General features: G+C 41.8%; 1 protein-coding gene across 2 annotated transcripts in view; it reads right to left on the bottom strand.

Moving 5' to 3' along the window:
• Positions 1 to 20,023: 20,023 nt before the first annotated feature.
• SOD2 (superoxide dismutase 2) overlaps positions 20,024 to 27,431 on the bottom strand; it is a 37,458-nt gene continuing 30,050 nt past the window's right edge. For both annotated transcript variants that reach the window (XM_036871606.1, XM_036871605.1), the window contains exons 3-5: positions 26,816 to 26,932; positions 24,740 to 24,919; positions 20,024 to 23,008 (exon numbers count right to left, since the gene is read on the bottom strand). In XM_036871606.1, the coding sequence (XP_036727501.1) occupies positions 22,863 to 23,008; positions 24,740 to 24,919; positions 26,816 to 26,932 (443 nt within the window). In that variant the 3' untranslated portion in view covers positions 20,024 to 22,862. The remainder of the gene's footprint in view (positions 23,009 to 24,739; positions 24,920 to 26,815; positions 26,933 to 27,431) is intronic.

The raw sequence follows: 27,431 nt of genomic DNA, 5'->3' as shown, positions 1-27,431 counted from the left end.
GGAGGGAGGGAGAAAGAAAAAGAAAGAGAGAGAGAGAAAGAAAGAGGGAGGGAGGGAGGAGAAAACTGTGAGATGCAATGAACAGCATCTTCCACACCCACACTCTCCATTGGCTCCCATCTCACGCAGAGCGAAAGCCAGTATCCTTCCAGAGGCCACAGGCCTAAGTGAACTACTCCCCCAGCCCCCAGTCCCTCGCTCTCCAGCCACGCTGGTCTCTTGGCTATTCCTGTAAGCCACCAGGAGCCCACCCGACCCCAAGGCTTTCGGGGAGTGATCTTCCCCTGGATATCCGTTACCCCCGCAAATCCCGACTGCAACACCACAGGGGACCTCTGTCTTTTAATGTTACTCCCATGTGGGCCAATGACGGCACACCAACGTGCAGTTAATAACTATGTTAAAATAGTTTTTGAAAATATATTGAGTACTTACTAGGGCTCAGGCACTGTGCTAAATGCTGCATATGAATTATTTGTTTAATTGGTGCTGCCACCCCGTCAAGGGTATTCTCACCCTATGTTGCAGAAGGGGAAACGGAGACTTAGAGAGATCAGGTAACTTGCCAGTGGTCACACAGGCGGCAAGGGGAATGACCAGGGTTAGAGCAAGGATTCAAATCAGGAACATGTCTCCGAAGCTCAAGCTCTCAACCACTGTCTTATACGGCTCACCCATTTAGGAAACGGAGCTCTACAAAACACCAAACGAGTGCGGTGTGTGTGGATAGCACTTCAGCGGTCCATCCAGTCCAAGAATGACTGCTAGGGGATCTAGCAAAACCTAGGGAACAGGTGCATTGCGTCCCCTTTATCATAATAACAGCAAGGAGGAGGAAGCAGATGAGAATGACAGTGAGAGAGCAAAACCTATCACTTATGAAGGATTTCCATGGGATGTACCGAGCATTATGCTTCAGACAAACTCCTATAAATATTATTTCTTGGTCTTTATAAATATTGGTCAGCAGAGAGTTTGGGGTTTTACTCTGGGAACTATCTGAAGTGCAGATTATATATTACAAAGTACAGTCAGGTCCGCACCCCTTCACTTTGTCAGTTAGCTTGCAGGGGGGAGGTTTAGAGAACAAACTACAATGTGCACAAGCAGAAGGCCGTTCGCTCTACAAGGAGGCTGCCCTAGAGGCGGCAGGAGACGTGGTCTTCCCCAGAGGGCAGTTCTAGGTCTACTTCAGCCTGCAGACAAATGGACCCTTAAAGTCAAGTCGCAGGCCATGGACACCCACGATAATTCTCACCAGGCAAGTGTCTTTAATGAATCTTACCAAACGCTGTTTGCAGCCATTTTTAAAAATCTTAGTAAAGAGCCAGAAACATCTTGAAACATTTTAACTTTCAAGAAGTTTAAAGCAATTGAGCTATGTAGAGTCGTTAGCAACAAGCCTTGAAAATGACAGTTTAGGGACTTCCCTGGTGGCACAGTGGTTAAGACTCTGCGTTCCCAATGCAGGGGGCCTGGGTTCGATCCCTGGTCAGGAAACTAGATCCCACATGCCCGCCACAACTAAGAGCTCGTGAGCTGCAACTAAGAAGCCTACCTGCGACAACTACGACCCAGCCCAACCAAAATAAATTAATTAATTAAATTTAAAATAAAATTTAAAAAAATAAAATGACAGTTTAGGTTTTCAAAGAGACTATCTTATGTTCTCTGACAATAATTCGATGTCTATTAAGACAGCTCCTAGTTATTGATAATGAAACCATGTCATCAGCCTATGGGATAATGCTTTCTATTCCACTTTCCACAACTAAAAACATGTGCCATCTAAGTTGAGAAAAATGTTAGACTAAAATATGAGAAGAAATATCTAAAGGAAAGAGCGGTTGAAGTTGACCATTGTTAGATGTCAAGCCCTGTCGTAGGCAATAGGGATACAAAATGAATACAGACCGATTGCCACCCTGGATAAACCCCAAGCCTTGTGGAGAGAAGAGATCTAGAAGCAAATCGTTACAATATAGACCAGCGAGTAGCAGGACAGAGAGAGGGGCAGATAGAGCGCAGGGGAATGACCAATTTGGCCTAAGGTGTCCAAAAAAGGCACCATTACACTAAATCTTAGAGAATAGTGGATTTTCCCAAGAAGAGAAATAGATGGAGGGAACAAGTGAAATATTTAAAGAAATAAGAACTAAGACATAGAACCTACACAAATCTGATTACCTTCTCGTAGAAAGAAACTCCTTGGCAGGAAGTGGAGGGAGTCAAATCGAAAAGCAACATCATGGTTGACACCCACGCACGGTTGTCCTCAACTGCGGTTGGTGAAAATGTCTGAAAACTGAATATGGCATCCCGGTAACCTAAATAAATCAGAACAAAGGATTTGGAAAAAAAAAAAAAAAAAGATCTTGAAGGCTGAGCTCTTGCCTAAAGGGAATTATTTTGTTGTGAGTAAGAAAGAGAACTGCTAACAGTGATTGAAATCAGCATACCTTAGAAACTTCGCTGCTGGCTAATTTAGAGGCTTCCTGTTTGGAGCCTTTACAAGACTCAGCATGTAGGCTAAATACTCTATCCAGATGGATCAGACTCGCAAACAAAGAAAGGAGTGTTCTTTCCTGCATCATCATTTCCACAGGCTCTGTGATGCAGGGAACTCCTAGCTACACCGTGGCAGCTTCTAAGGGAGGGAACATGGTCACTCAATGCAGTGGTCATTCCGGACTGGGTCCGTCTGCTGTAGAGGGCATCACTGGAACAAGAAGTGAAACTTGAACGGTATCTGAGGCTTACGGGATAGTGACGCACAACTGCCAATATTCTGACTTTGAAGGCCGTCTAGAGTCTGTGTAGGAGAATGCCCTTGTCTGCAGGAAATACAAAGTACTCGGTGGTGATGCCACCTCACAACAGCAACTAACTCTCAAAATATTCTGAAAAAGCTAAGGGTCTTGTACTATAATTGCAACTTTTAGGTAAATTTGAGATGGTTTCAAAATAAAAAGAATTTTAGAGTTTAAAACTTGAAAAAGTAAAAGATCATCTGTTCTCAAATGAACAAAATTAACACAGTAATGTGCTCCTTTGGGGTGGGGAGGGGAACCCTTCATACTGTTCCAAGCCACTCTGCTTTCCCATCAATCCTGTTTTTAGGAGAGCATGGAGGGGAGAAAAGCACAGAAATACTGCCACCTACTGGTGTAGAGCAAATATATTTAGGGTAAAAGACAAAAAAAGGTTTTTTCTGGACAGGGGAAGAATGAAGCTTTTTATGGGGATTGACTTTTAAAGGCTGTTGGAGACCGAGGCAAACAGGCCCTTTAACCTTGAGGCCTGCATTTGAATTAAATCTGAGACTCAGCAGATGGCAGATGGCTCTCTGGGTTTCAGATGCGTCCTAGGCGAATGGGGCGTTTAAGAGGAAGGGATACATTCAAGGTGTACAATAGAGACACAAAATTTTTCACTCCCCATCCCAGCAAACTTGGAGAAGATGAATTCTCTAGGAAAGAGAAGAAATGGGCAAACTAGCTCTAAGACTAGATACCAGGCCAGGCCCCAAGGAGGAAAAGACTGCGAACAAGATCTAAGGCAGGAGGGTAGAGAAGATGGCGGAAGAGTAAGACGCGGAGATCACCTTCCTTCCCACAGATACATTAGAAATACATCTACACGTGGAACTGCTCCTACAGAACACCCACTGAACTCTGGCAGAAAACGTCAGACCTCCCAAAAGGCAAGAAACTCCCCACGTACTTGGGTAGGGCAAAAGAAAAAAGAAAAAACAGAGACAAAGAATAGGGACGGGACCTGCACCAGTGGGAGGGAGCCGTGAAGGAGGAAAGGTTTCCACACACTAGGAGCCCCTTCGCGGGCAGAGACTGCGGGTGGCGGAGGGGGGAAGCTTCGGAGCCACGGAGGAGAGCGCAGCCACAGTGGTGCGGAGGGCAAAGCGGAGAGACTCCCGCACAGAGGCTCGGCGCCGAGCAGCACTCACCAGCCCGAGAGGCTTGTCTGCTCCCCCGCCGGGGCGGGCGGGGCTGGGAGCTGAGGCTCGGGCCTCGGTTGGATGCAGGGAGAGGACTGGGGTTGGCGGTGTGAACACAGCCTGAAGGGGTTAGTGCGCCACAGCTAGCCAGGAGGGAGTCCGGGAAAAAGTCTGCAGCTGCGGAAGAGGCAAGAGACTTTTTCTTGCCTCTTTGTTTCCTGTCCCGCAAGGAGAGGGGATTCAGAGCGCCGCCTAAACGAGCTCCAGAGACCAGCGCGGACCCCAGAGACGGGCATGAGACGCTAAGGCTGCTGCTGCCGCCACCAAGAAGCCTGTGTGCGAGCACAGGTCACTCTCCACACCGCCCCTCCCGGGAGCCGGTGCAGCCTGCCACGGCCAGGCTCCCGTGATCCAGGGACAACTTCCCGGGAGAACGCACGGCGCGTCTCACGCTGCTGCAACGTCACGACGCCTCTGACGCCGCAGGCTCGCCCCGCCTCCTCCGTACCGCTCCCTCCCCCCGCCTGAGTGAGCCAGAGCCCCCGAAGCAGCTGCTCCTTTAACCCCGTTCTGTCTGGGCGGGGAACAGACGCCCTCAGGCGACCTACACGCAGAGGCGGGTCCAAATCCAAAGCTGAACCTCGGGAGCTGTGCAAACAAAGAAGAGAAAGGGAAATCTCTCCCAGCAGCCTCAGGAGCAGCGGATTAAAACTCCACAAACAACTTGATGTGCCTGCATCTGTTGAATACCTGAATAGACAACGAATCATCCCAAATTCAGGAGGTGGACTTTGGGAGCAGGATATATTAATTTTTCCCCTTTTCCTTTTTTTGTGAGTGTATATGTATATGCTTCTGGGTGAGATTTTGTCTGTATAGCTTTGCTTTATAATAGCTTTATTTTACTTCACTATATTATATCCTCTTTCTTTCTTTCTTTCTATTTTTTCTCCCTTTTACTCTGAGCCATGTGGATGAAAGGCTCTTGGTGCTCCAGCCAGGCATCAGGGCTGTGCCTCTGAGGTGGGAGAGCCAACTTCAGGACACTGGTCCACAAGAGACCTCCCAGCTCCACGTAATACCAAATGGCGAAAATCTCTCAGAGATCTCCATCTCAACATCAAGACCCAGCTTCACTCAACGACCAGCAAGCTACAGTGCTGGACACCCTATGCCAAACAACTAGCAAGACAGGAACACAGCCCCATCCATTAGCAGAGAGGCTGCCTAAAATCATAATAAGGCCACAGACACCCCAAAATACACCACCAGACATGGATGTCCCCACCAGAAAGACAAGATCCAGCCTCATCCACCAGAACACAGGCACTAGTTCCCTCCACCAGGAAGCCTACACAACCCACTGAACCAACCTTAGCCACTGGGGACATACCAAAAACAACGGGAACTACGAACCTGCAGCCTGTGAAAAGGAGACCCCAAACACAGTAAGATAAGCAAAATGAGATGACAGAAAAACACACAGCAGATGAAGGAGCAGGGTCAAAACACACTAGACCTAACAAATGAAGAGGAAATAGGTAGTCTACCTGAAAAAGAATTCAGAATAATGATAGTAAGGATGATCCAAAATCTTGGAAATAGAATAGACAAAATGCAAGAAACATTTAACAAGGACGTAGAAGAACTAAAGAGAAACCAAGCAATGATGAAAAATGCAATAAATGAAATTAAAAATACTCTAGATGGGATTAATAGCAGAATAACTGAGGCAGAAGAACGGATAAGTGACCTGGAAGATAAAATGGTGGAAATAACTACTGCAGAGCAGGATAAAGAAAAAGGAATGAAAAGAACTGAGGACAGTCTCAGGGACCTCTGGGACAACATTAAACGCACCAACATTCGAATTATAGGGGTCCCAGAAGAAGAAGAGAAAAAGAAAGGGACTGAGAAAATATTTGAAGAGATTATAGTTGAAAACTTCCCTAATATGGGAAAGGAAATAGTTAATCAAGTCCTGGAAGCACAGAGAGTCCCATACAGGATAAATCCAAGGAGAAACACGCCAAGATACATATTAATCAAACTGTCAAAAATTAAATATAAAGAAAACATATTAAAAGCAGCAAGGGAAAAACAACAAATAACACATAAGGGAATCCCCATAAGGTTAACAGCTGATCTTTCAGCAGAAACTCTGCAAGCCAGAAGGGAGTGGCAGGATATACTTAAAGTGATGAAGGAGAAAAACCTACAACCAAGATTACTCTACCCAGCAAGGATCTCATTCAGATTTGATGGAGAAATTAAAACCTTTACAGACAAGCAAAAGCTGAGAGAGTTCAGCACCACCAAACCAGCTTTACAACAAATGCTAAAGGAACTTCTCTAGGCAAGAAACACAAGAGAAGGAAAACACCTACAATAACAAACCCAAAACATTTAAGAAAATGGGAATAGGAACATACATATCGATAATTACCTTAAATGTAAATGGATTAAATGCTCCCACCAAAAGACACAGACTGGCTGAATGAATACAAAAACAAGACCCATATATATGCTGTCTACAAGAGACCCACTTCAGACCTAGAGACACATACAGACTGAAAGTGAGGGGATGGAAAAAGATATTCCATGCAAATGGAAATCAAAAGAAAGCTGGAGTAGCAATTCTCATATCAGACAAAATAGACTTTAAAATAAAGACTATTACAAGAGACAAAGAAGGACACTATATAATGATCAAGGGATCGATCCAACAGGAAGGTATAACAATTGTAAATATTTATGCACCCAACATAGGAGCACCTCAATACATAAGGCAAATACTAACAGCCATAAAAGGGGAAATCGACAGCAACACAATCATAGTAGGGGACTTTAACACCCCACTTTCACCAATGGACAGATCATCCAAAATGAAAATAAATAAGGAAACACAAGCTTTAAATGATACATTAAACAAGATGGACTTAATTGATATTTATAGGACATTCCACCCAAAAACAACAGAATACACATTTTTCTCAAGTGCTCATGGAACATTCTCCAGGATAGATCATATCTTGGGTCATAAATCAAGCCTTGGTAAATTTAAGAAAATTGAAATCATATCAAGTATCTTTTCCAACCACAAAGCTATGAGACTGGATATCAATTACAGGAAAAGGTCTGTAAAAAATACAAACACATGGAGGCTACACAATACACTACTTAATAACGAAGTGATCACTGAAGAAATCAAAGGGGAAATCAAAAAATACCTAGAAACAAATGACAATGGAGACACGACGACCCAAAACCTATGGGACGCAGCAAAAGCAGTGTTAAGAGGGAAGTTTATAGCAATACAAGCCTACCTCAAGAAACAGGAAACATCTCGAATAAACAACCTAACCTTGCACCTGAAGCAATTAGAGAAAGAAGAGCAAAAAAACCCCAAAGCTAGCAGAAGGAAAGAAATCATAAAGATCAGATCAGAAATAAATGAAAAAGAAATGAAGGAAACAATAGCAAAAATCAATGAAACTAAAAGCTGGTTCTTTGAGAAGATAAACAAAATTGATAAACCATTAGCCAGACTCATCAAGAGAAAAAGGGAGAAGACTCAAATCAATAGAATTAGAAATGAAAAAGGAGAAGTAACCACTGACACTGCAGAAATACAAAAGATCATGAGAGATTACTACAAGCAACTCTATGCCAATAAAATGGACAACCTGGAAGAAATGGACAGATTCTTAGAAATGCACAACCTGCCGAGACTGAACCAGGAAGAAATAGAAAATATGAACAGACCAATCACAAGCACTGAAATTGAAACTGTGATTAAAAACCTTCCAACAAACAAAAGCCCAGGACCAGATGGCTTCACAGGTGAATTCTATCAAACATTTAGAGAAGAGCTAACACCTATCCTTCTCAAACTCTTCCAAAATATTGCAGAGGGAGGAACACTCCCAAACTCATTCTACGAGGCCACCACCACCCTGATACCAAAACCAGACAAAGATGTCACAAAGAAAGAAAACTACAGGCCAATATCACTGATGAACATAGATGCAAAAATCCTCAACAAAATACAAGCAAACAGAATCCAACAGCACATTAAAAGGATCATACACCATGATCAAGTGGGGTTTATCCCAGGAATGCAAGGATTCTTCAATATACACAAATCAATCAACGTGATACATCATATTAACAAATTGAAGGAGAAAAACCATATGATCATCTCAATAGATGCAGAGAAAGCTTTCGACAAAATTCAACACCCATTTACGATAAAAGCCCTGCAGAAAGTAGGCATAGAGGGAACTTTCCTCAACATAATAAAGGCCATATATGACAAACCCACAGCCAACATTGTCCTCAATGGTGAAAAACTGAAACCATTTCCACTAAGATCAGGAACAAGACAAGGTTGCCCTCTCTCACCACTATTATTCAACATAGTTTTGGAAGTGTTAGCCACAGCAATCAGAGAAGAAAAAGAAATAAAAGGAATCCAAATCGGAAAAGAAGAAGTAAAGCTGTCACTGTTTGCAGATGACATGATACTATACGTAGAGAATCCTAAAGATGCTACCAGAAAACTACTAGAGCTAATCAATGAATTTGGTAAAGTAGCAGGATACAAAATTAATGCACAGAAATCTCTTGCATTTCTATACACTAATGACGAAAAATCTGAAAGTGAAATTAAGAAAACACTCCCGTTTACCGTTGCAACAAAAAGAATAAAATATCTAGGAATAAACCTACCTAAGGAGACAAAAGACCTGTATTCAGAAAATTATAAGACACTGATGAAAGAAATTAAAGATGATACAAATAGATGGAGAGATATACCATGTTCTTGGATTGGAAGAATCAACATTGTGAAAATGACTCTACTACCCAAAGCAATCTACAGATTCAATGCAATCCCTATCAAACTACCACTGGCATTTTTCACAGAACTAGAACAAAAAATTTCACAATTTGTATGGAAACACAAAAGACCCCGAATAGCCAAAGCAATCTTGAGAACAAAAAATGGAGCTGGGGGAATCAGGCTCCCTGACTTCAGACTATATTACAAAGCTACAGTAATCAAGACAGTTTGGTACTGGCACAAAAAACAGAAATATAGATCAATGGAACAGGATAGAAAGCCCAGAGATAAACCCATGCACATATGGTCACCTTATCTTTGATAAAGGAGGCAAGCATACAGAGTGGAGAAAAGACAGCCTCTTCAATAAGTGGTGCTGGGAAAATTGGACAGATACATGTAAAAGTATGAAATTAGAACACTCCCTGACACCATGCACAAAAATAAACTCAAAATGGATTAAAGACCTAAGTGTAAGGCCAGACATTATCAAACTCTTAGAGGAAAACATAGGCAGAACACTCTATGACATACATCACAGCAAGATTCTTTTTGACCCAGCTCCCAGAGAAATGGAAATAAGAACACAAATAAACAAATGGGACCTAATGAAACTTAAAAGCTTTTGCACAGCAAAGGAAACCATAAACAAGACCAAAAGACAACCCTCAGAATGGGAGAAAATATTTGCAAATGAAGCAACTGACAAAGGATTAATCTCCAAGATTTACAAGCAGCTCATGCAGCTCAATAACAAAAAAACAAACAACCCAATCCAAAAATGGGCAGAAGACCTAAATAGACATTTCTCCAAAGAAGATATACAGATGGCCTACAGACACATGAAAGAATGCTCAACATCTTTAATCATTAGAGAAATGCAAATCAAAACTACAATGAGGGCTTCCCTGGTGGCGCAGTGGTTGAGAATCTGCCTGCTAATGCAGGGGACACGGGTTCGAGCCCTGGTCTGGGAAGATCCCACATGCCACGGAGCAACTAGGCCCGTGAGCCACAACTACTGAGCCTGCGCACCTGGAGCCTGTGCTCCGCAACGAGAGAGGCCACGATGGTGAGAGGCCCGCGCACCGCGATGAAGAGTGGCCTCCACTTGCCACAATTAGAGAAAGCCCTCGCACAGAAACGAAGACCCAACACAGCCAAAAATAAATAAATAAATTAATTAATTAATTTAAAAAAAAAAAAAAACTACAATGAGATATCATCTCACACCGGTCAGAATGGCCATCATCAAAAAATCTAGAAACAATAACTGCTGGAGAGGGTGTGGAGGAAAGGGAACACTCTTGCACTGTTGGTGGGAATGTAAATTGATACAGCCACTATGGAGAACAGTATGGAGGTTCCTTAAAAAACTACAAATAGAACTACCATACGACCCAGCAATCCCACTACTGGGCATATACCCTGAGAAAACCATAGTTCAAAAAGAGTCATGTACCAAAATGTTCATTGCAGCTCTATTTACAATAGCCAGGACACGGAAGCAACCTAAGTGTCCATCATCGGATGAATGGATAAAGATGTGGCACATATATACAATGGAATATTACTCAGCCATAAAAAGAAATGAAATGGAGGTATTTGTAATGAGGTGGATGGAGTTAGAGTCTGTCATACAGAGTGAAGTAAGTCAGAAAGAGAAAAACAAATACAGTATGCTAACACATATATATGGACTCTAAGGGGAAAAAAAGGCCATGAAGAACCTAGTGGCAAGACAGGAATAAAGACACAGACCTACTAGAGAATGGACTTGAGGATATGGGAAGGGGGAGGGGTGAGATGTGACAGGGTGAGAGAGTGTCATGGACATATATACACTACCAAATGTAAAATAGATAGCTAGTGGGAAGCAGCCACATAGCACAGGGAGATCAGCTCGGTGCTTTGTGACCACCTAGAGGGGTGGGATGGGGAGGGTGGGAGGGAGGGAGATGCAAGAGGGAAGAGATATGGGAACATATGTATATGTATAACTGATTCACTTTGTTATAAAGCAGAAACTAACACACCATTGTAAGGCAATTATACTTCAATAAAGATGTTTTAAAAAAAAAAAAATGATCTAAGGCAGCTCCCGGGGCAGCTTTGTGGGAACTGAACAGATGGAGTTCCCCCCTGGACTTCAACCCAGTATGCACCCTCCTGGCCTGACGCCCTCGTAGGACACCCTTATGGTGGGGTGAACATTTAACCATCTACAAGTTATTTTGTTAATTTTTAAATTACATTTCTACAAAACTAAACATACTCTGACCATATGATCCAGCAAGCACTCCGCTTGGTATTTTCCCAAATGAGTTGAAAATCTGTATCCACACAGAAACCTGCACGAAGATGTTTATAGCAGCTCTGTTCGCCATCGCCAAAACTCAGAAGCATTCAGTAGGTGAAGAGATAAATAAACTGTGGTTCATCCAGACAACGGAATGTTACTCAGCGCTAGAAAAAAATGAGCTCTGAAGCCATGAAAAGACCTGGAGGAAACTTAAATGCATTTTACTAAGTGAAAGAAGCTGATCTGAAAAGGCTACATAGTCATGATTCCAGCTCTATGACATCTGGAAAAGGCAAAACCATGGAGAGAGTAAAAAGAATCAGTGGCTGCCAGGGCTTTGGAGGAAGAGGATGAATAGGTGGAACACAGAGGATGTTTAGGACAATGACTCTATTTTGTATGATACTCTGATCGTGGGTTCATGTCATTGTACGTTTGTCCAAACTCATAAATCGTATAAAACCAAGAGTGAACTCTAATGTAAACTGTGGACTTCGGGTGATGATGATGTGTCAGTGTAGGTTCATCAGTTGTGACAAATGTACCACTCTTGTGGGAGAGGGTGACCATGAGGGAAGCCAAGGTGGAAAGGCAGGGAGTATATAGGATATTTCTGTACTTTCTGCTCAGTTTTGCTGTTAATTTAAAACAACTCTAAAAAATAAAGTCCATTTTTAAACATTCCATCTCTATTTCACCAATAACCGTAATGACAACTGAATATAACCAAACTAGAAAGAATAGACAATCGGGCGTATAGTTGCCCACATCTTTTCAGCATTTGAGGTGTTACAAATTCATGTGTTTTGAGTTAGATTTTAACGTGAGTGGGAAAAGGGAGCTCCTTACAAGTATTCAATTAAAACAAAATTGAAGTATTAATTTCTTCTATTTCCTACCTCTATAACCAGGAAATATGCAGATCTTATACTCAGTAAAAAAAAAAAAGAAAGAAAAGAAAAACAAAGTTTGTGCTTAGTTTAAAACCTCAAAAGGCTGGAAATTCTCCTTAAAATTCTTTAAGTACAAATGTCCCTTAAACTGAGATGAGGTGTTTGAGTATATGAGAAGGTTTTATACAGTTGTCTTAAAGATGTAAACTTATTTCCTCTATCAGATTTCTTGAATCATTAGGACTTGACATGTTTACAGTAATATTATGATTCATACAAAGATGCACTACTCACGTGGAATGCTGAGGTACTGAAAAACAAATGAGAGAAAGCGCTTAAAGAGATTAGAGACTGCTGTGAACTGAACTGTGTTCCTTCAGAATTCACAGGTTGAAGCCCTAACTCACAATGTGACAGTATCTATAGGCGGGGTTTTTAGGAGGTAACTAAGGTTAAGTTAAACCCTAAGAGTGGGGCCCTAATTAGATAAAACTCTGGCCTTATAAGAAGAGGAAGAGAAAAAGATGTGTCTCTGCCCTACGAGGACACAGGGAGAAAGTGGCAAGCTAGGAAGAGGGCTCTCAAGGAACTGAATCAGCTGGCATTTTGATCTTGGACTTCCCAGCCTCCAGAACTGTGAGAAATAAATGTCTGTTCTTTGAGTCAAGTCTATGGTATTTTGTTATGTCAGCCCAAGCAGACTAAGACTGACAGAGTGTTAACTTCCTAGTGGAAAACTTATTCCATGAAGACAGCTACAACTCTTAAATTACCAGGCTCTATGTCCCTGTATCACTCCAACCTAATGAATATTAATCAAGATATTATATTTGATTTACATTTAGTTCAGGAGAATCACAAACTCTGGAACCAATAGGAAGCATAGAGAATTTCTAGTCTGCGGGGTTTCAGGCTGCATTGTGAGGACCCCCTTAGGGCCTGCCACATGAAGAGGAGAGCTGTGCTTTGAGCACCACCTATACCCTAGACACAGGCCCAGAGATTCAGCTATGAATGGCCTTGACGATGTTTATATGCTAATGGAGAGACGCAAGTAATAAACAAGCAAAGGAATAAGTAGCCAAGAGAATTACAGACTGTCCTAGGAAGGAAATACATAGGATTACATAGGTCCGGGAGGCCTCTGTGTGGAAGGATGGCCGTGGGAAGAAGAAAAGAATGACTTCCCAGGAGGTGGGAACAGCAGGGGTAAAGGCCCAAAGGTACAAAGGAACTGGGAGGGGACTTGGAAATGCAGAGTCCAGGCCCCTGGAGTGTGAGAAGTGAAGGGTGGTGATGTGAGCTGAGGTTGAAATGCAGGGAAGAGCCAGACCGTGCAAGGCCTTGAAGGTCTTGGTAAAGAATTCTAGACTTTATTCTAAGAGCAAAGGAATGTCACTGGCAAGTTTTCAGGAGAAAGAGTGGACATCTCTCAGATTATTCTGGTGTCTACAAAAGAATGAAGTTCTAGGGAGGTAAGATGGAAGCTGAAAACCCATTTAGGGGGTTTTTTGGAGAAACCATTTTGGAGGAAATGCACGTAAGAGAATACAGATATGAGGAAGTTATATTTTGAAAGCAGAAATGTCAAGAGTTGCTGCTAAATTGGATACAAGAGTGAGGAAGGAGAAGACTCAAGAGTAACTTAGGTTCTGGGTTCAAGCTACGAGATGCTGCCATTTACTGAAACGGAAAGACTCAAAAATGAGCAGACTTGGGAGCAGGCATAATCCAGAGTTCCCTTTGCAGCAAGTCTGGTTGTTTGTTTTTTTATATATAATTTTTTTTAAATAAATTTCTTTATTTTTTGGCTGTGTTGGGTCTTCGTTGCTGCACGCAGGCTTTCTCTAGTTGTGGCGAGCGGGGTCTACTCTTAGTTGCAGTGCGCGGGCTTCTCATTGCGGTGGCTTCTCTTGTTGTGGAGCACAGGCTCTAGGCGCACGGGCTTCAGTAGTTGTGGCTTGCAGGCTCAGTAACTGTGGCTCACGGGCTTAGTTGCTCCGCGGCATGTGGGACCTTCCTGGACCGGGGATCGAACCCCTGTCCCCTGCATTGGCAGGTGGATTCTTAACCACTGCGCCACAGGGAAGTCCCTTGGTTGTTTTTTAATTGAAGTAGTGTTGATTTACAATATTGTCTTAGTTTCAGGTGTAGAGCAAATGATTCTGTTATACATATATATGTATATGTGTGTGTGTGTGTGTGTGTGTGTGTGTATATATATATATATATTCTTTTTTTTGAATCTTTTCCGTTGTAGTTTATTACAAGATATTGAATATAGTTCCTTGTGCTATACAGTAAATCCATGTTGTTTATCTATTTTATATATGATGGTGTGCATCTGTTAATCTCATATTCCCAGTTTATCCCTCCCCCTGCCCCACTATCCCCTTTGGTAACCATAAATTTGTTTTCTATGTCTGTGAGTCTGCTTCTGTTTTATAAATAAGTTCGTTTGTACTATTTTTTAGGTTCCACATGTAAGTGATATCATATGATATTTGTCGTTCTCTGTCTGACTTACTTCACTTAGTATGATAATCTCTAGGTCCATCCAGGTTGCTGCAAATGGCTTTATTTCATTCTTTTTTATGGCTGAGTAGTAGTCCATGGTATATATATACCACTTCTTTTTTTTAATAAATTTATTTATTTATTTATTTATTTATTTTTGGCTGTGCTGGGTCTTCGTTTCTGTGCGAGGGCTTTCTCTAGTTGCGGCGAGCGGGGCCACTCTTCATCGCGGTGCGTGGGCCTCTCACTATCGCGGCCTCTCTTGTTGCGGAGCACAGGCTCCAGACACACAGGCTCAGTAGTTGTGGCTCACGGGCCTAGTTGCTCTGCAGCACGTGGGATCTTCCCAGACCAGGGCTCGAATCCGTGTCCCCTGCATTGGCAGGCAGATTCTCAACCACTGCGCCACCAGGGAAGCCCCCACTTCTTCTTTATCCATACATCTGTTGATGGACACTGAGGTTGCTTCCATGTCTTGGCTATTGTGAACAGTAGTGCAGTGAACATTGGGTTGCGTGTGTCTTTTCAAATTAGAGCTTTCCTCTTTTCCGGATATACGCCCAGGAGTAGCAAGTTAGTTTTGAGCTGCCTCTTAGCCCCTCAAGTGGAGCAGCGAGACAGGAAGTGAGCTCTACAAGTCTGGAAAGTGAGCTGGAGCTAGAGTCGTCATGGGGCAGAGTGTTGGCCAGAAACACCAATCCAACTCAACTCGCCTAAGCAGAGTAAGGAACTAAATGAAAACTAAACACAATCATTTTAATGAATTTTCAGCTCACATAAGCAGTACACCCAGGCACTGGCTTCAGGCACCACCAGACCAGAGACTCAAACAGTGACATCAGGCCCTGCCTCTCCCTCCATCACTCAGCCCTTCCTTGCTTCACTCACTGTCTTCATCCCGCAGCCAGCTTGTCCCCTGTAGTGGACAAGGTGCCACCATCTTGCAAGCCCCTCCCAATAGGAGTCCTAGGGCAGAGAACACCTTTGCCCGCTGCCCTATGTTGAGACTAAGGGAAGATTCTCATTGACCCAGTTTGAGTCATGAAACCATGACCTGAACTTTTCATGCACCCCCCCAAGAAATGGAGAACTTGACTAGTCTGATTCATGAGCCCATCTTGTGGACCAAACTAGGGAGGAGAGGGGGCAGAGCACAGGAATAGACAGACCTACCAAGCCCTGATGGGGTGAAAAAATGTTGTCCCCCCAAATAAACAAGGTAGTACAGTATATCAGACAGCAGGGAAGCCGCCGGGCTACTAGAGTAATGTCAGTTGCTGCAACAAACAAATGCCAACATTTCTATGCCTTAATACATTGAATGTTGTTTCTTGCTGGCATAATCTAGGTGTTCTTGCCCTCACAGCTCTCTTTGAAACAATGATTCGAGGATACGAATTTCTTCTCTTCCGTGTCTGTGCCATGTTTACAGGTGGCTTCCAAAATAGCAGCGCTCATGCCCAGCAAGCCAGTGGAAGGCATACGAGAAGGTTAAGAAGGCTCTTAACCACCTCTGGTCACAGCACAGAGCCTGTCATGGGGCCCCTCCTAGATGTAAGGAAGGTTTGGAAAAGCAGTGCCTGGCTGAGCGGCCACATCCCAGCAGCAGCTTTACGTGATGGGAGGGAAGCCCGTGCCCTCCCCGACAGAGGCATCTCACCCAGGTGCTGAGAGGCAGAGGCAGCAGATGTACATCTCAAGGAGCCCTGCACAGGGGCAAAATGCTAAATGCATACGCACTTATTCCCGTCCATGCTTCTCTAGGCTTGTCTCTCTCACGACGGGACTCTGTTCAGGGTTCTCGACCCTAGATGCACATGGGGGTCACCTGGGAAAATTTTTTAAAATATACCCATGCTTGGACCATTTGACTCAGAGTCTTGCGTGGGTGGAGCTTGGGCATCCTTACTTGTGTAGAGCTCCTCTAAGGTGACTCGAATGAGCAGGCAGGATTGAGGACCACTTGGTTTAAATAAAGGAAAGACATTTAATAGTTTTAATAAGGAGAGGAACGAACTGTCTTTTAAGATTCTAGTCTTCAAAAATTGGAGAAGAATTCTGATTATCCCGTTTGGGACAGGTGACCATCACTAGAAGGTGGACCTTCACTGGAGGCATGAGTTTGTGATGAACATCCCCGGCAAGATGACAAATGTTCACCAGTGTCCAGTACACACTGGACATGGCGTTGGGTCATCAGGGGTGTGGGGCAGAACCCTGAATGCGGCAGTGTGATCTGAGGATGAGCAGTGAGAAAGTACTGTGACTACAACACCTTTGGGATTTTGTCTCGTAAGAAATAATGACACAAGCCCGTTCCCCAAAGATCTGGGTTGATACGTAAAGGAACAGGAGGCACAGCTGATGGAGAAAGCCCTGAAGAAGGGGCATCGCTCTGGGAGAGGAGGTTAGGATGCACAGCATGAGAAAATGGGCCAGAGCACACCCCACGCAAACTCCAGAACTTGCCCCCAAATATCCCATTTTGTCTGAAATATCTCACTTTCAACCCCAAGGAAATACTCATTTGCTTACAGGACTCATGTAAAGAATCTTTTTTGTTTTTTTAATTAATTTATTTATTTATTATTTTTGGTTGCGTTGGGCCTTCGTTGCTGCACGCAGGCTTTCTCTAGTTGTGGTGAGTGGGGGCTACTCTTCGTTGCGGTGTGCGGGCTTCTCATTGCGGTGGCTTCTCTTGCTGCGGAGCAGGGGTCTAGGCACGCAGGCTCAGTAGTTGTGGCTCACAGGCTCAGTAGTTGTGGCTCGCGGGCTCTAGAATGCAGGCTCAGTAGTCGTGGCGCATGGGCTTAGTTGCTCCGTGACATGTGGGATCTTCCCGGACCAGGGCTCGAACCCATGTCCCCTGCACTGGCAGGCAGATTCTTAGCCACTGCATCATGAGGGAAGTCCCAAAAATCTTACTCTTTAAGTATTTGGTGGTTAAGTCTAAAAAATTAGAAATTAAAGCCACACACCCTTTCCCATCTGATTCTTCCTTTTTTTTTTTTTTTTTTTTTCCTTTGGGTAGGGGATAGGGGGAATCTCACTTTTGGCTTCTCCCAGGCATTCTCACAGAAAGGCTTAACCAAATAAAAATAGGCTTTTTAGGAAAAAATTGCTTTGTAAGCAGTTTTATGTTTTGGTACTGGGGAGGAAATGAAAGGGTGTAATTAAAACATGTAGATGGAGAAGTCCATCAAAACATTGGTGGAATTGCTTTAATAGATCTGGGTATTTCAGCTTTTTCCTAAATGAAGACACTTCCCCCGCCCCTGACTTAGAACGTACACATTAAGGTATTCTTTCAGAATATGACACACTGTTGTGGAAAGCACACTAAAGCAGGCAGAGGATCCTAGAACAGGCCACCAGAGTCCCAGGTACAAATCTGTCCCTGAGTCTGTATTCTCTCTGCCTTCCCTGCAGGGTGGCTGAATCACACAAGATAAAAATTGAGAAGCCATGTAAAACAACTTCTATGACAGCTATACTTAACAGTGCTCATTTCATGCCAGACCCCGTAAACTCACAAAAACCCATTATGGTCAGCTGAGAAGCTGAGGCACAGAGAGGTCAAACAGATTGCTCAGAATCGCAAAGCAGTAGAGAGATTGGCTGTTTCTTGTCCTTTCTGGGCACAGGAGTACAGCTAAACCCTCTTCCTAGCCTTCCTTGTGTTTAGGTGCACTGTGGTCACCAGTAAAATATGAGCAGACACATAGGCACCACGGCCTGGCCCATAAAACTTCAGACACGTGATCTGCATGCTGGTTTGCACTCCATACGCTCAATGACAGTGACAAGAGCTCCTCAGATGGCACTTACTGGGGCGGCAAAGCAGTAAGAGCTAAAGAGCCTGGATGCCCGAATCACTGCGCGGAAGAAAGCTCTGGCACTAACCAGAAACACTTATACACTTTACCTGAGTGAAAAAAAATCTGTTGTATTTGAGCCATTATATATTTGGAGTTTGTTGTCAAAGCAGCAGTTTGTTACCCAAATTAATTCAAATACTAGGACCTTGAAGTGGGTACTGTCCCAGCCAAAAAAAAAAATTCAAACTGTGGCATGGGCTTAGTGGTCAGTGAGAAAATTGGTATCGGGAGCTGAAAAGTTAGAAAGCCGTGTTTCCCAGTGGTAGATCATGCGGTAAATCTGCTTCCTGCAGTAACGTGAAAGGCACAGCCACTGCAGCTCTAGAATGTTCGAGAAGAACCAGACTGACCCTGTGTGTTGGCTTTTATCTCCCCCTTTAGCAAGATATCATTGGTGCCTTCAGGAAAGAACTGGCCCGTCTGCAAGCAGAAATGAAAGGAAATATAGTTCACAAATCTGGGTCCTCAAAGTCTGCGAAAGCTGACTACTTCTAAATCCCAAACAGTAAAAGATGTAAGACTGAAAAAGGCTTTAAGCAAATGCTCAAGTCTCAGCCCCAAAGCAAAGATGAAGGATGTCGGCTTCCCCTACGAGCTTACTGTTTTAACTACCTTTAGCTCAAGGTAGCTGCTCTTACGTTGACGAGGTAAGGAAGCAAGGATAAAAATTACTCACATCTATGTGGATGGACCTGGAGTCTGTCATACAGGGTGAAGAAAGTCAGAAAGAGAAAAACAAATACCGTATGCTAACGCATATATATGAAATCTTAAAAAAAAAAATGGTTCTGAAGAACCTAGGGGCAGGACAGGAATAAAGACGCAGACGTAGAGAATGAACTTGACGTGGGGAGGGGGAAAGGTAAGCTGGGATGAAGTGAGAGAGTGGCACTGACATATATACACTACCAAATGTAAAATAGTTAGTGGGAAGCAGCCGCATAGCACAGGGAGATCAGCTCGGTGCTTTGTGACCACCTAGAAGAGTGGGATAGGGAGGGTGGGAGGGAGACACAAGAGGGAGGAGATATGGGGATATATGTATATGTATAGCTGATTCACTTTGTTATAAAGCAGAAACTAACACACCACTGTAAAGCAATTATACGCCAATAAAGATGTTGCAAAAAAAATTACTCACATCTAGTACATCTAGTAAAAAATTTTCATTGTGGATAAAATGTTTATTGTGGATACTGGCACATAAAACCGGCTGCAAATGGGTTAGAAACCCACAAAGTTTTTTAAGGCCAATGTATTGCCAAAGAAACGATGGAATCAGACTAAAAAAGTTTTTCGCTGTTTGAGTTTTTAAATAACCTTCAGACCTCTCAAACTTGTACTGGTAGAAATCAGGCCTTGAAAGCTAGGCATTCTCCAAGTAGAGGAAACTGCCCATCACCTCCCCCAGATGAACCATGGAGACCCCCCAAATTAGAGTCTCCAGAAGGTGGAGCCACAGTCATGAGAACCATGCACAAAAAAATTCCTCCCAGAGATAGAATTCATATGCCTTCTGGGTTTTTAGAGTAAAATTTCAACTACCTATCATTTATTATTCCTTTCCTACAGTAAAAATGATAAAGCATTGCAAGATTATAAATGTTTTGACACACATACTTAATACAGACTTCCTTTGATGGTTAACAGATTCTTTTATTAATAATCAAAAAGCTTCACACTTACAATATGAAAATAAATGCTTCTTTAATGAATAATTAAATGAAAACTCTCCAGGACCTTACAGGATTTTTAGTATGTACCATGTGTATCTTAGAATACAGGGCATTAGCCTGCTGGGATCATTGGGGTATGACTGAAAGAGAGAGACAGTGATTTATAAAACAGTTACCGAACAGCTTTCCCAAACAATAGTTCCCCTGAAATTAAAACAGGAAACAAAATTTGTATTTATACCTAGTTTTAGATATGACTGACAACACACATCAATCTTAATTTTATGATTTTGATGTTACTTTTTAAAGGCACTCCACAGAAATTCAAATCTCATTTTAGAATCATGAATCTGAGCTGTGTAATAAAGTTGTAACTTCTCAATATCAAAGTTTAATTATTACACAACAGTTCGAGCAACAGATACTATTTCACAGACAGCATTTGTTCTGCATCCTGTTCCCCTGCAGCACCAATCATGCTAAGATTTTTGAAGCCCATCTATGACTAGAGCAGGCACTGCTGATTCAGTCACAAAAATCCTTCCTGGGTGAACAGTACTTGCTCTTTCCAGAAGAAACGGTTGTTTTACCTTTTCTGTTTCTTTTCTATTTTGAAAAACAGGGCTAAACAGAATCTTATAGAGTCTCATTTTCTGCTGGATGATTAAAATCTCTACTCTGTATGTTATCTTAGCCTCTTAAAATCCAAAACTGCAGTGGAGGACAGTATGCTTTCCCTTGTTCTCACATGATACAATCAAAGCAAAAATAGAGCCCCATAGAAATTTCAACATTGAATATTTTTTTAATCTTAAAGCTTAATGAGAGTCCAAAAGCTTTATGTAAGTCAGTAGTCTCTGCATATCTTTGTTAGTTCATGATCTAGAAGACTACCTGTATTCAAAAGCCCATCTTTCAAAAAGGTCCTATTTTCTCAATGGTCTGTTTACACAGAGTTCACTGCCTTGTTTACATACATAGGCATATATATGTGTGTATAGGGTATATGTAATCAGCCGTCACACACACACACTGCCTTGTTAATATACATATAGGCATATACATGTGTGTACAGATATATGTAAGGAGCAGTCACACGACTCTCAGTTGTGCCCCATTAAAGCCATTTTACTGTGGTATAGAAAGGATGGCAAGCAGTCTCTGAAGTGTGTTCCATCCACAAGCACACACACACACACACACAGTTAACACTAGTCTCATCAACGCTGTTGACAATTCAGAAAGCCTAAATACTTTTCTAATTGAATTCTAAAAGAAAAGTGCCTTGAATTTAAATTTTTTTTAAAACTTCAGTCTTCAATATTGAAACTGCTAAGTCACTCCATTTTTCCATGGGAAAAAAAACCAGGATAATAAAGTTAGGGGGAAATTTTTTTAAATGAAAAGATAAACTTGAGAAAACACCCTGTTACTAAAATAGGTTTAAGGAAAAAACCTACATAGAGAAAATATTCCAATAGAAGGTAAAACCTGTGTGGGGTATCAGAATAGCATTACCTGTAATCATCAGATTAGAAACAAATGAAATCTTCAGTAACAAAACTGTGAAATATATTAGGAAATGTCCAATTGATAAAATACTATACAGCTATTAACGATAAGGAGAGAAGATGATGAAGAACGTGGACCACCTGACACCGTGAAGCCAAAGACAGAAAGGACCCTGCTGCATTGCACAGCTCCATTCGCAAAAACTCAACAGGAATGTAATTTGACTGCCCTGTCACTATATGAGGGATACGGTTTTCCCTTTATTAGAAAAACCAATGAAACAATATAAAGCTTCTGTAGTGATTGTACATTTTCTAGAAGAAACAAAAAACATCAAAATGGATGAAATAACTCAAAAACAAATCTTTGAAAATAAATGTTCCTGAGAGAGGCATGCTCCTGTGTCCTGAAACCAATTTGTCTTTCATTACTTGGAAATGCAGGCCCTGACCCAGGTCTGGTTCTCTTGAGAGGGATGCTTCATGAGCAGGCCCAAAAGAAGAGGGGCAAGTGTCTGGCCAGCAGATTTGTGGCCCATCCCTATCATTGACTTTATTAACTAGGCCCTAATTTGTCCACTTTGAGCACTTCGACAACACACATTTCTGTGTTTGAGGACAAAATTTCACAGAAGTCTTTTTCTGTCTACAGAAAAATTCAGAGGCACTACTATTTCCTTCTCATAATAAAGCAATTCTCAATTAGCAATCAAGTTATATATATTTTTAATGACAAAATGGTTAGTGTTAACCCTGTATAACCTGTGATCATAAGTAACTAAAGACCGCTGGGTGATATCCACCAGAAGTAATACTGGACAGAGGATTACTTACAAAAAGAGCAATTTTCAATAGAAAACTGAATATTTCCCTTGGGAAATAAATTTAATATTTTATTATTAAACGAATGGGGCAAAAGACCAGATTTTCTGTAACTGCAATAGAACAGGATTAGAAAGGCTTCCTTAGACACCCCAACAGTATAGGGATGAAACATTCTTCATGGTTTTATGATGAAAATTATAATCTCCTAGCTATTATAGCTCTCTGAAGAAAATGTTCAATCAAAAGCTTAAATCATACAAAGCATTTAACATTTTCAAACAGTTGCCTAATAACAAGCTTTTAAAAGAGATTATTCACAGCACTAAATTATGTTTATCAAATATTTGAGTAAGCCACACTCAGAAACACTACAATGGAGCAGCTTACTGGTATATGTGGTTCTCTGCACTACTACAAAACTAGTCATAAAGAGCTCGATGTACTCAGTGTAAGGCTGATGTGTTACTTTTTGCCAGCCATGTATCTCGCAGTTACATTCTCCCAGCTGATTACATTCCAAATGGCTTTCAGATAATCAGGCCTGACATTTTTATACTGAAGGTAATAAGCATGCTCCCACACATCGATTCCCAGCAGTGGAATAAGACCTATTGGAAAGAAGGGGAAAGAAACAAAAACTATGAATTTCACTCTAAAACGCGGCATCTTCTCGCTTTAAACTTTAATCATCCTGTGCACACAAAACTACCCTTCACAACACTCTCATCCACTTTTCAGTTTCTTATGTAAACAGGAAATCTGCATAAGAATAAGTATCCTAGAAAAAGATTTTAAACTTTACTCTTTGGCAGAAAATGTGATAAATAGTAAAACTAATTAAAACAGACATGGGAAAATCAACTAACCACAGTATTTTAACAGCTATTCTTAAAATATCAACAGATTTATCCAAGGGCCAGTTCTCAGTGGTCCTCCCTAGGGGTCTCAGGAAGGGTGTGTTCTCCTTGTGGGTGTGGCTGAGGACCTTCCGAAGGTGCTGAGCATTTGGGGGAGTCTATGGAAACCCTGCTCTGCTCCCCTGGGCTGATGTTAGTCACAGAGAATACAAAGCGTTTACGATTATACATATGTGCAGCTGAGTCACCTTGCTGTAGGGCAGAAATTAACACAACACTGTAAATCAACTCGACTTCAAATAAATAAATAAATAAATAAAAGCGTTTATGAGACATAATAAAAATTAAGTTAACAAGGAAAACTGAGTAAGGCTTAAGAAAAAGATACGTTATTTAGTTTCTGAAAAGTGTAAGTGAAGAAGTAGTTATAAAACATTCATTTAAGAAACCTCTCCAACTGAAAGCGCTCCTCTAGGAAAACAAGCATCAACCAGCATGTCTAAATCAATTGTGAGGTGCGTCACTAATAACTTAGAATTAAGGGAACAAAATTTATACATGATTTTCCCCCTAAATAAATCGCCATAACTTTCATTTATCTTTATTCCAATGGGCTTTCTTCAAGCAGGAGAGAAGGGGTCGCTAGGACTCACCTGCCAGTCACAGCCTCCTCAGTCAGGTACCTGACTCTGAGAGCGCTCAGGGCTCACACATCTTTGGTTGCTTTTCCAAATTCTGTGGCATCTCACTTTCCCTAAAGAGCTGTTTAGATTCTGGCTAATCTGAACATATCCAGGTTAGTGAGTCACGTAAGCAAGTCTCCTGACATGTGTGGAGGTAGAAAATATGGCTGAGACCTACTGCTGATTGATGCTAAGGTATCACCTCACATCAAAGTTCCAGCAAACTGCTGGATCCTTATGACTATTTCCTAAAGAGCTTCTACTTCCATCTGGCTCAACATAAAAAAGGATTTGGTGAACCCAGCCTGCAGCTTCTAAGCCCAATCTTTTCCTACGCCAAAAAATCCTCAGGAAAGTAGATGTCTGGAAACCTGAGCTCTGGTCCCAGTTTGACCACAGGTGCTCAGCAGAGGGGTTGAGAGTCCAAGCTCTGAAGTCAGACCCAGCCTATGTGTCTTTTCCTCCTTCACGGTGTTTATCTAATTTTACTTTTTTTATTCTAGTGCATATAATTATTATGTAGGCTGATACAAATTCTCTGTCAAATGAAGCAGAGTTTATGTTTAAAACATGTTTTGTTAACATATCTGTAAAACTACATGTGCTCATTTTATAAAATATCAAGGACTTGGAAAGATTTTTGCTCCCACAAGACTCCGGGTATCATCTACTAAGATCTGTTCAATTTAGTACGTGCTCAGGGTAGATTTAAACACTGCTAGTCTTCCGTATTTCACGGTAAATGCTTTATAGTGAACCATCTCTCCCGAATAAACGTGTAATAATTCTTAAGCCTAACCTGTTGTTCCTTGCAGGGGATCCTGGTTAGAACAAGCAGCAATCTGTAAGCGTCCCTGTTCCTTACTGAAACCGAGCCAACCCCAGCCTGAGCCTTGGACACCAACGGATACGGCGGTCAACTTCTCCTTAAAGTTCTTGAAGGAACCAAAGTCACGTTTGATGGCTTCCAGCAACTCCCCTATTAAAAAAAAAACCCAAAAACCACCCACAAATGAACATATGGCAACAATTACAATAAAATATTTTATTATATATATCCCAATATTCTTGTCAAATGGCCCCAGACACAACTAGAAACACATGGAAAACACTACACGACCCAGTGAGCCTACAAAACACAGTGTTATTCCTGTCCTGACACCAGGGTCATAACATCTCACAATTTTAATTTACGTGTTTGTTGCTGAAACACGTTAGAGGGATTTCTTCACTCACAGTGCCGTTTCCACAAGGAAAGAAATAGTATTTTTCCTTAGCTTTCTTTTTTCCCCTCAACAGAAGATTTTACGTTGACTTCTACCCTACCGACTCTATGTTTCAATTTGGGAATAAAATGTTATGGGTGAGATTTGCTTCTTCTCCAAGGCGGCCTAGATCTTTCCTATCTCAACTGTATCATTTTAAAAAGAGTGATGTTGCCTATTAGTGAACTAAGGGTACACTTTACGAGTTATCACCCTTTTTATTCTGTAGCAATACAGAATACAATTCGAGACTGAGCACATCAACTAAATCAACTAGGCCCAAAATATCACTTCTCTTACTCTATTGGCTTAAAAGTAATCAACTGTTATAAGCACAAATGATGGAATAAAGTGGTACCAGATAACACAAAATGGCAGAGTACCAAAACCTGTTGGCTGAATACAGGTGTATCTGGTATTCTGGTAACTCACAACACCTCAAAAGTATTAAGTCACGGTCTGAAGACGTAACTCAGAAAAAATAAATTGTCCAGCTTCCCATACTTATTCCTCCATTCATCTTTACTTCCAAATGAAACTGCTTATTTCAAGTGCACAAGGTGCCTTCTAGAACATGATTAAAAACAAAAAAATGTCACAGGAACTTAAGGTACTTGCCAGAAGAGCTGAAACAAAGGGGGAGAGCTGTATTTATGCCCCATACCTTCCCTGGGGTGGGGAGGATAATTAAAGCTCTGGGTCTCGGGCTTCCCTGGTGGCGCAGTGGTTGAGAATCTGCCTGCTAATGCAGAGGACACGGGTTCGAGCCCTGGTCTGGGAAGATCCCACATGCCGCGGAGCAACTAGGCCCGTGAGCCACAATTACTGAGCCTGCGCGTCTGGAGCCTGTGCTCCGCAACAAGAGAGGCCACGATAGTGAGAGGCCCGCGCACCGCGATGAAGAGTGGCCCCCGCTCGCCGCAACTGGAGAAAGCCCACGCACAGAAACGAAGACCCAACACAGCCATAAATAATAAATAAATAAATAAATAAATAAAAATTAAAAAAAAAAAAAAAAAAAGCTCTGGGTCTCTGCGTGCTACATAGGAGGTCAAGTAAACAAGCAGAGTGAACAAGATCATCAGCTCTGTACTCCCTTGTTACCTGCAGTTGTCCTGGAAAACCTAATTTTCTGGGACAACTGACTTTTTATCAGTTAGGAAGAGTAGTAAAACAATAGCAAAAGGCACTATTCTATAATAACTTACTTAATTTTTAAAACAACCCTATTATTATCCCCATATCATATAGATGAAGAAAGTAAGGTACAGAATGGCTAACATCTTGTCCCAGGGCCTAGAGCTAGTAAGTGAAAGCTCATCTTTTCTAAAAACGAAGTTTCTCAGTCTTTCCCTAACGTACAGTACACTTCAACCGAAAGATGACACTGTATGTGATATTGTGTGTGTGTATAAAATCTGACGATATAATTCCCTGAATGTATTCTCCACTCTTGCATGTGCCCCTTTGAAAGTTACAACTTTGTTGTACTACTTGCTGTGAAAGACATGCCATTATGATACCTCAGGGAGAATTAAGGTAACTTAAGAAAATCAAGTCATTCCTATCATGCACAAAACGTAGCTAAGGTTGCACCAATCTAAACTAACCTTCGGGTTCTCCACCACCGTTAGGGCTCAGATTTGTCCAGAAAATGCTATGATTGATATGGCCTCCACCGTTGAACTTTATTGCAGGCTGTAGAGCTACCTGAGCTGTAACATCACCTGAAAGGTTAAAATAAAAACACATTTTTTTTTCATTCTTACTTTTTTGACCATTCTATACACTGTTTTTTTTTTCTTTGTAAAACGTCAGATGATTGGACCATTGTAACATCCCTATGGGTCCCAAAATTTCACAATTTCAAGACTCTACCCAAAAAGAAACCTTCCCCAAAATATTTGTCCCAGTGGATTTTCAGTTCAATTAATACTGTACCAAACAACTAGTGAGAAGCCAGCAGGGGTGGCAAAGCTAGTAGAAAATTCACTCCTGGGCTTCAAAGAACTCGGTCTTCTTGGGTAGAAAAGATTTCAGTAAATGAAATAAGAAAGAGAACAAAGACAGAAAATAGTGGAATGCTATAAAACAGATGGTGCCGTATACAGACTACACGGAAAATGTTCAACTCTCATTTTCTAGATAGACAACCATCCACTGGGAAATACTTCAATGTTACATTAACAAAAAACTCAGCTTGTCAAAACTGAACCCCTGATCTTC

This window comes from Balaenoptera musculus, chromosome 12 (genome assembly GCF_009873245.2).
Source record: "Balaenoptera musculus isolate JJ_BM4_2016_0621 chromosome 12, mBalMus1.pri.v3, whole genome shotgun sequence".
In the NCBI taxonomy this organism is placed as follows: Eukaryota; Metazoa; Chordata; class Mammalia; order Artiodactyla; family Balaenopteridae; genus Balaenoptera; species Balaenoptera musculus.
The sequence above is the reverse complement of the archived record's forward strand: the minus strand, read 5'-3'. Positions and strand labels throughout refer to the sequence as shown.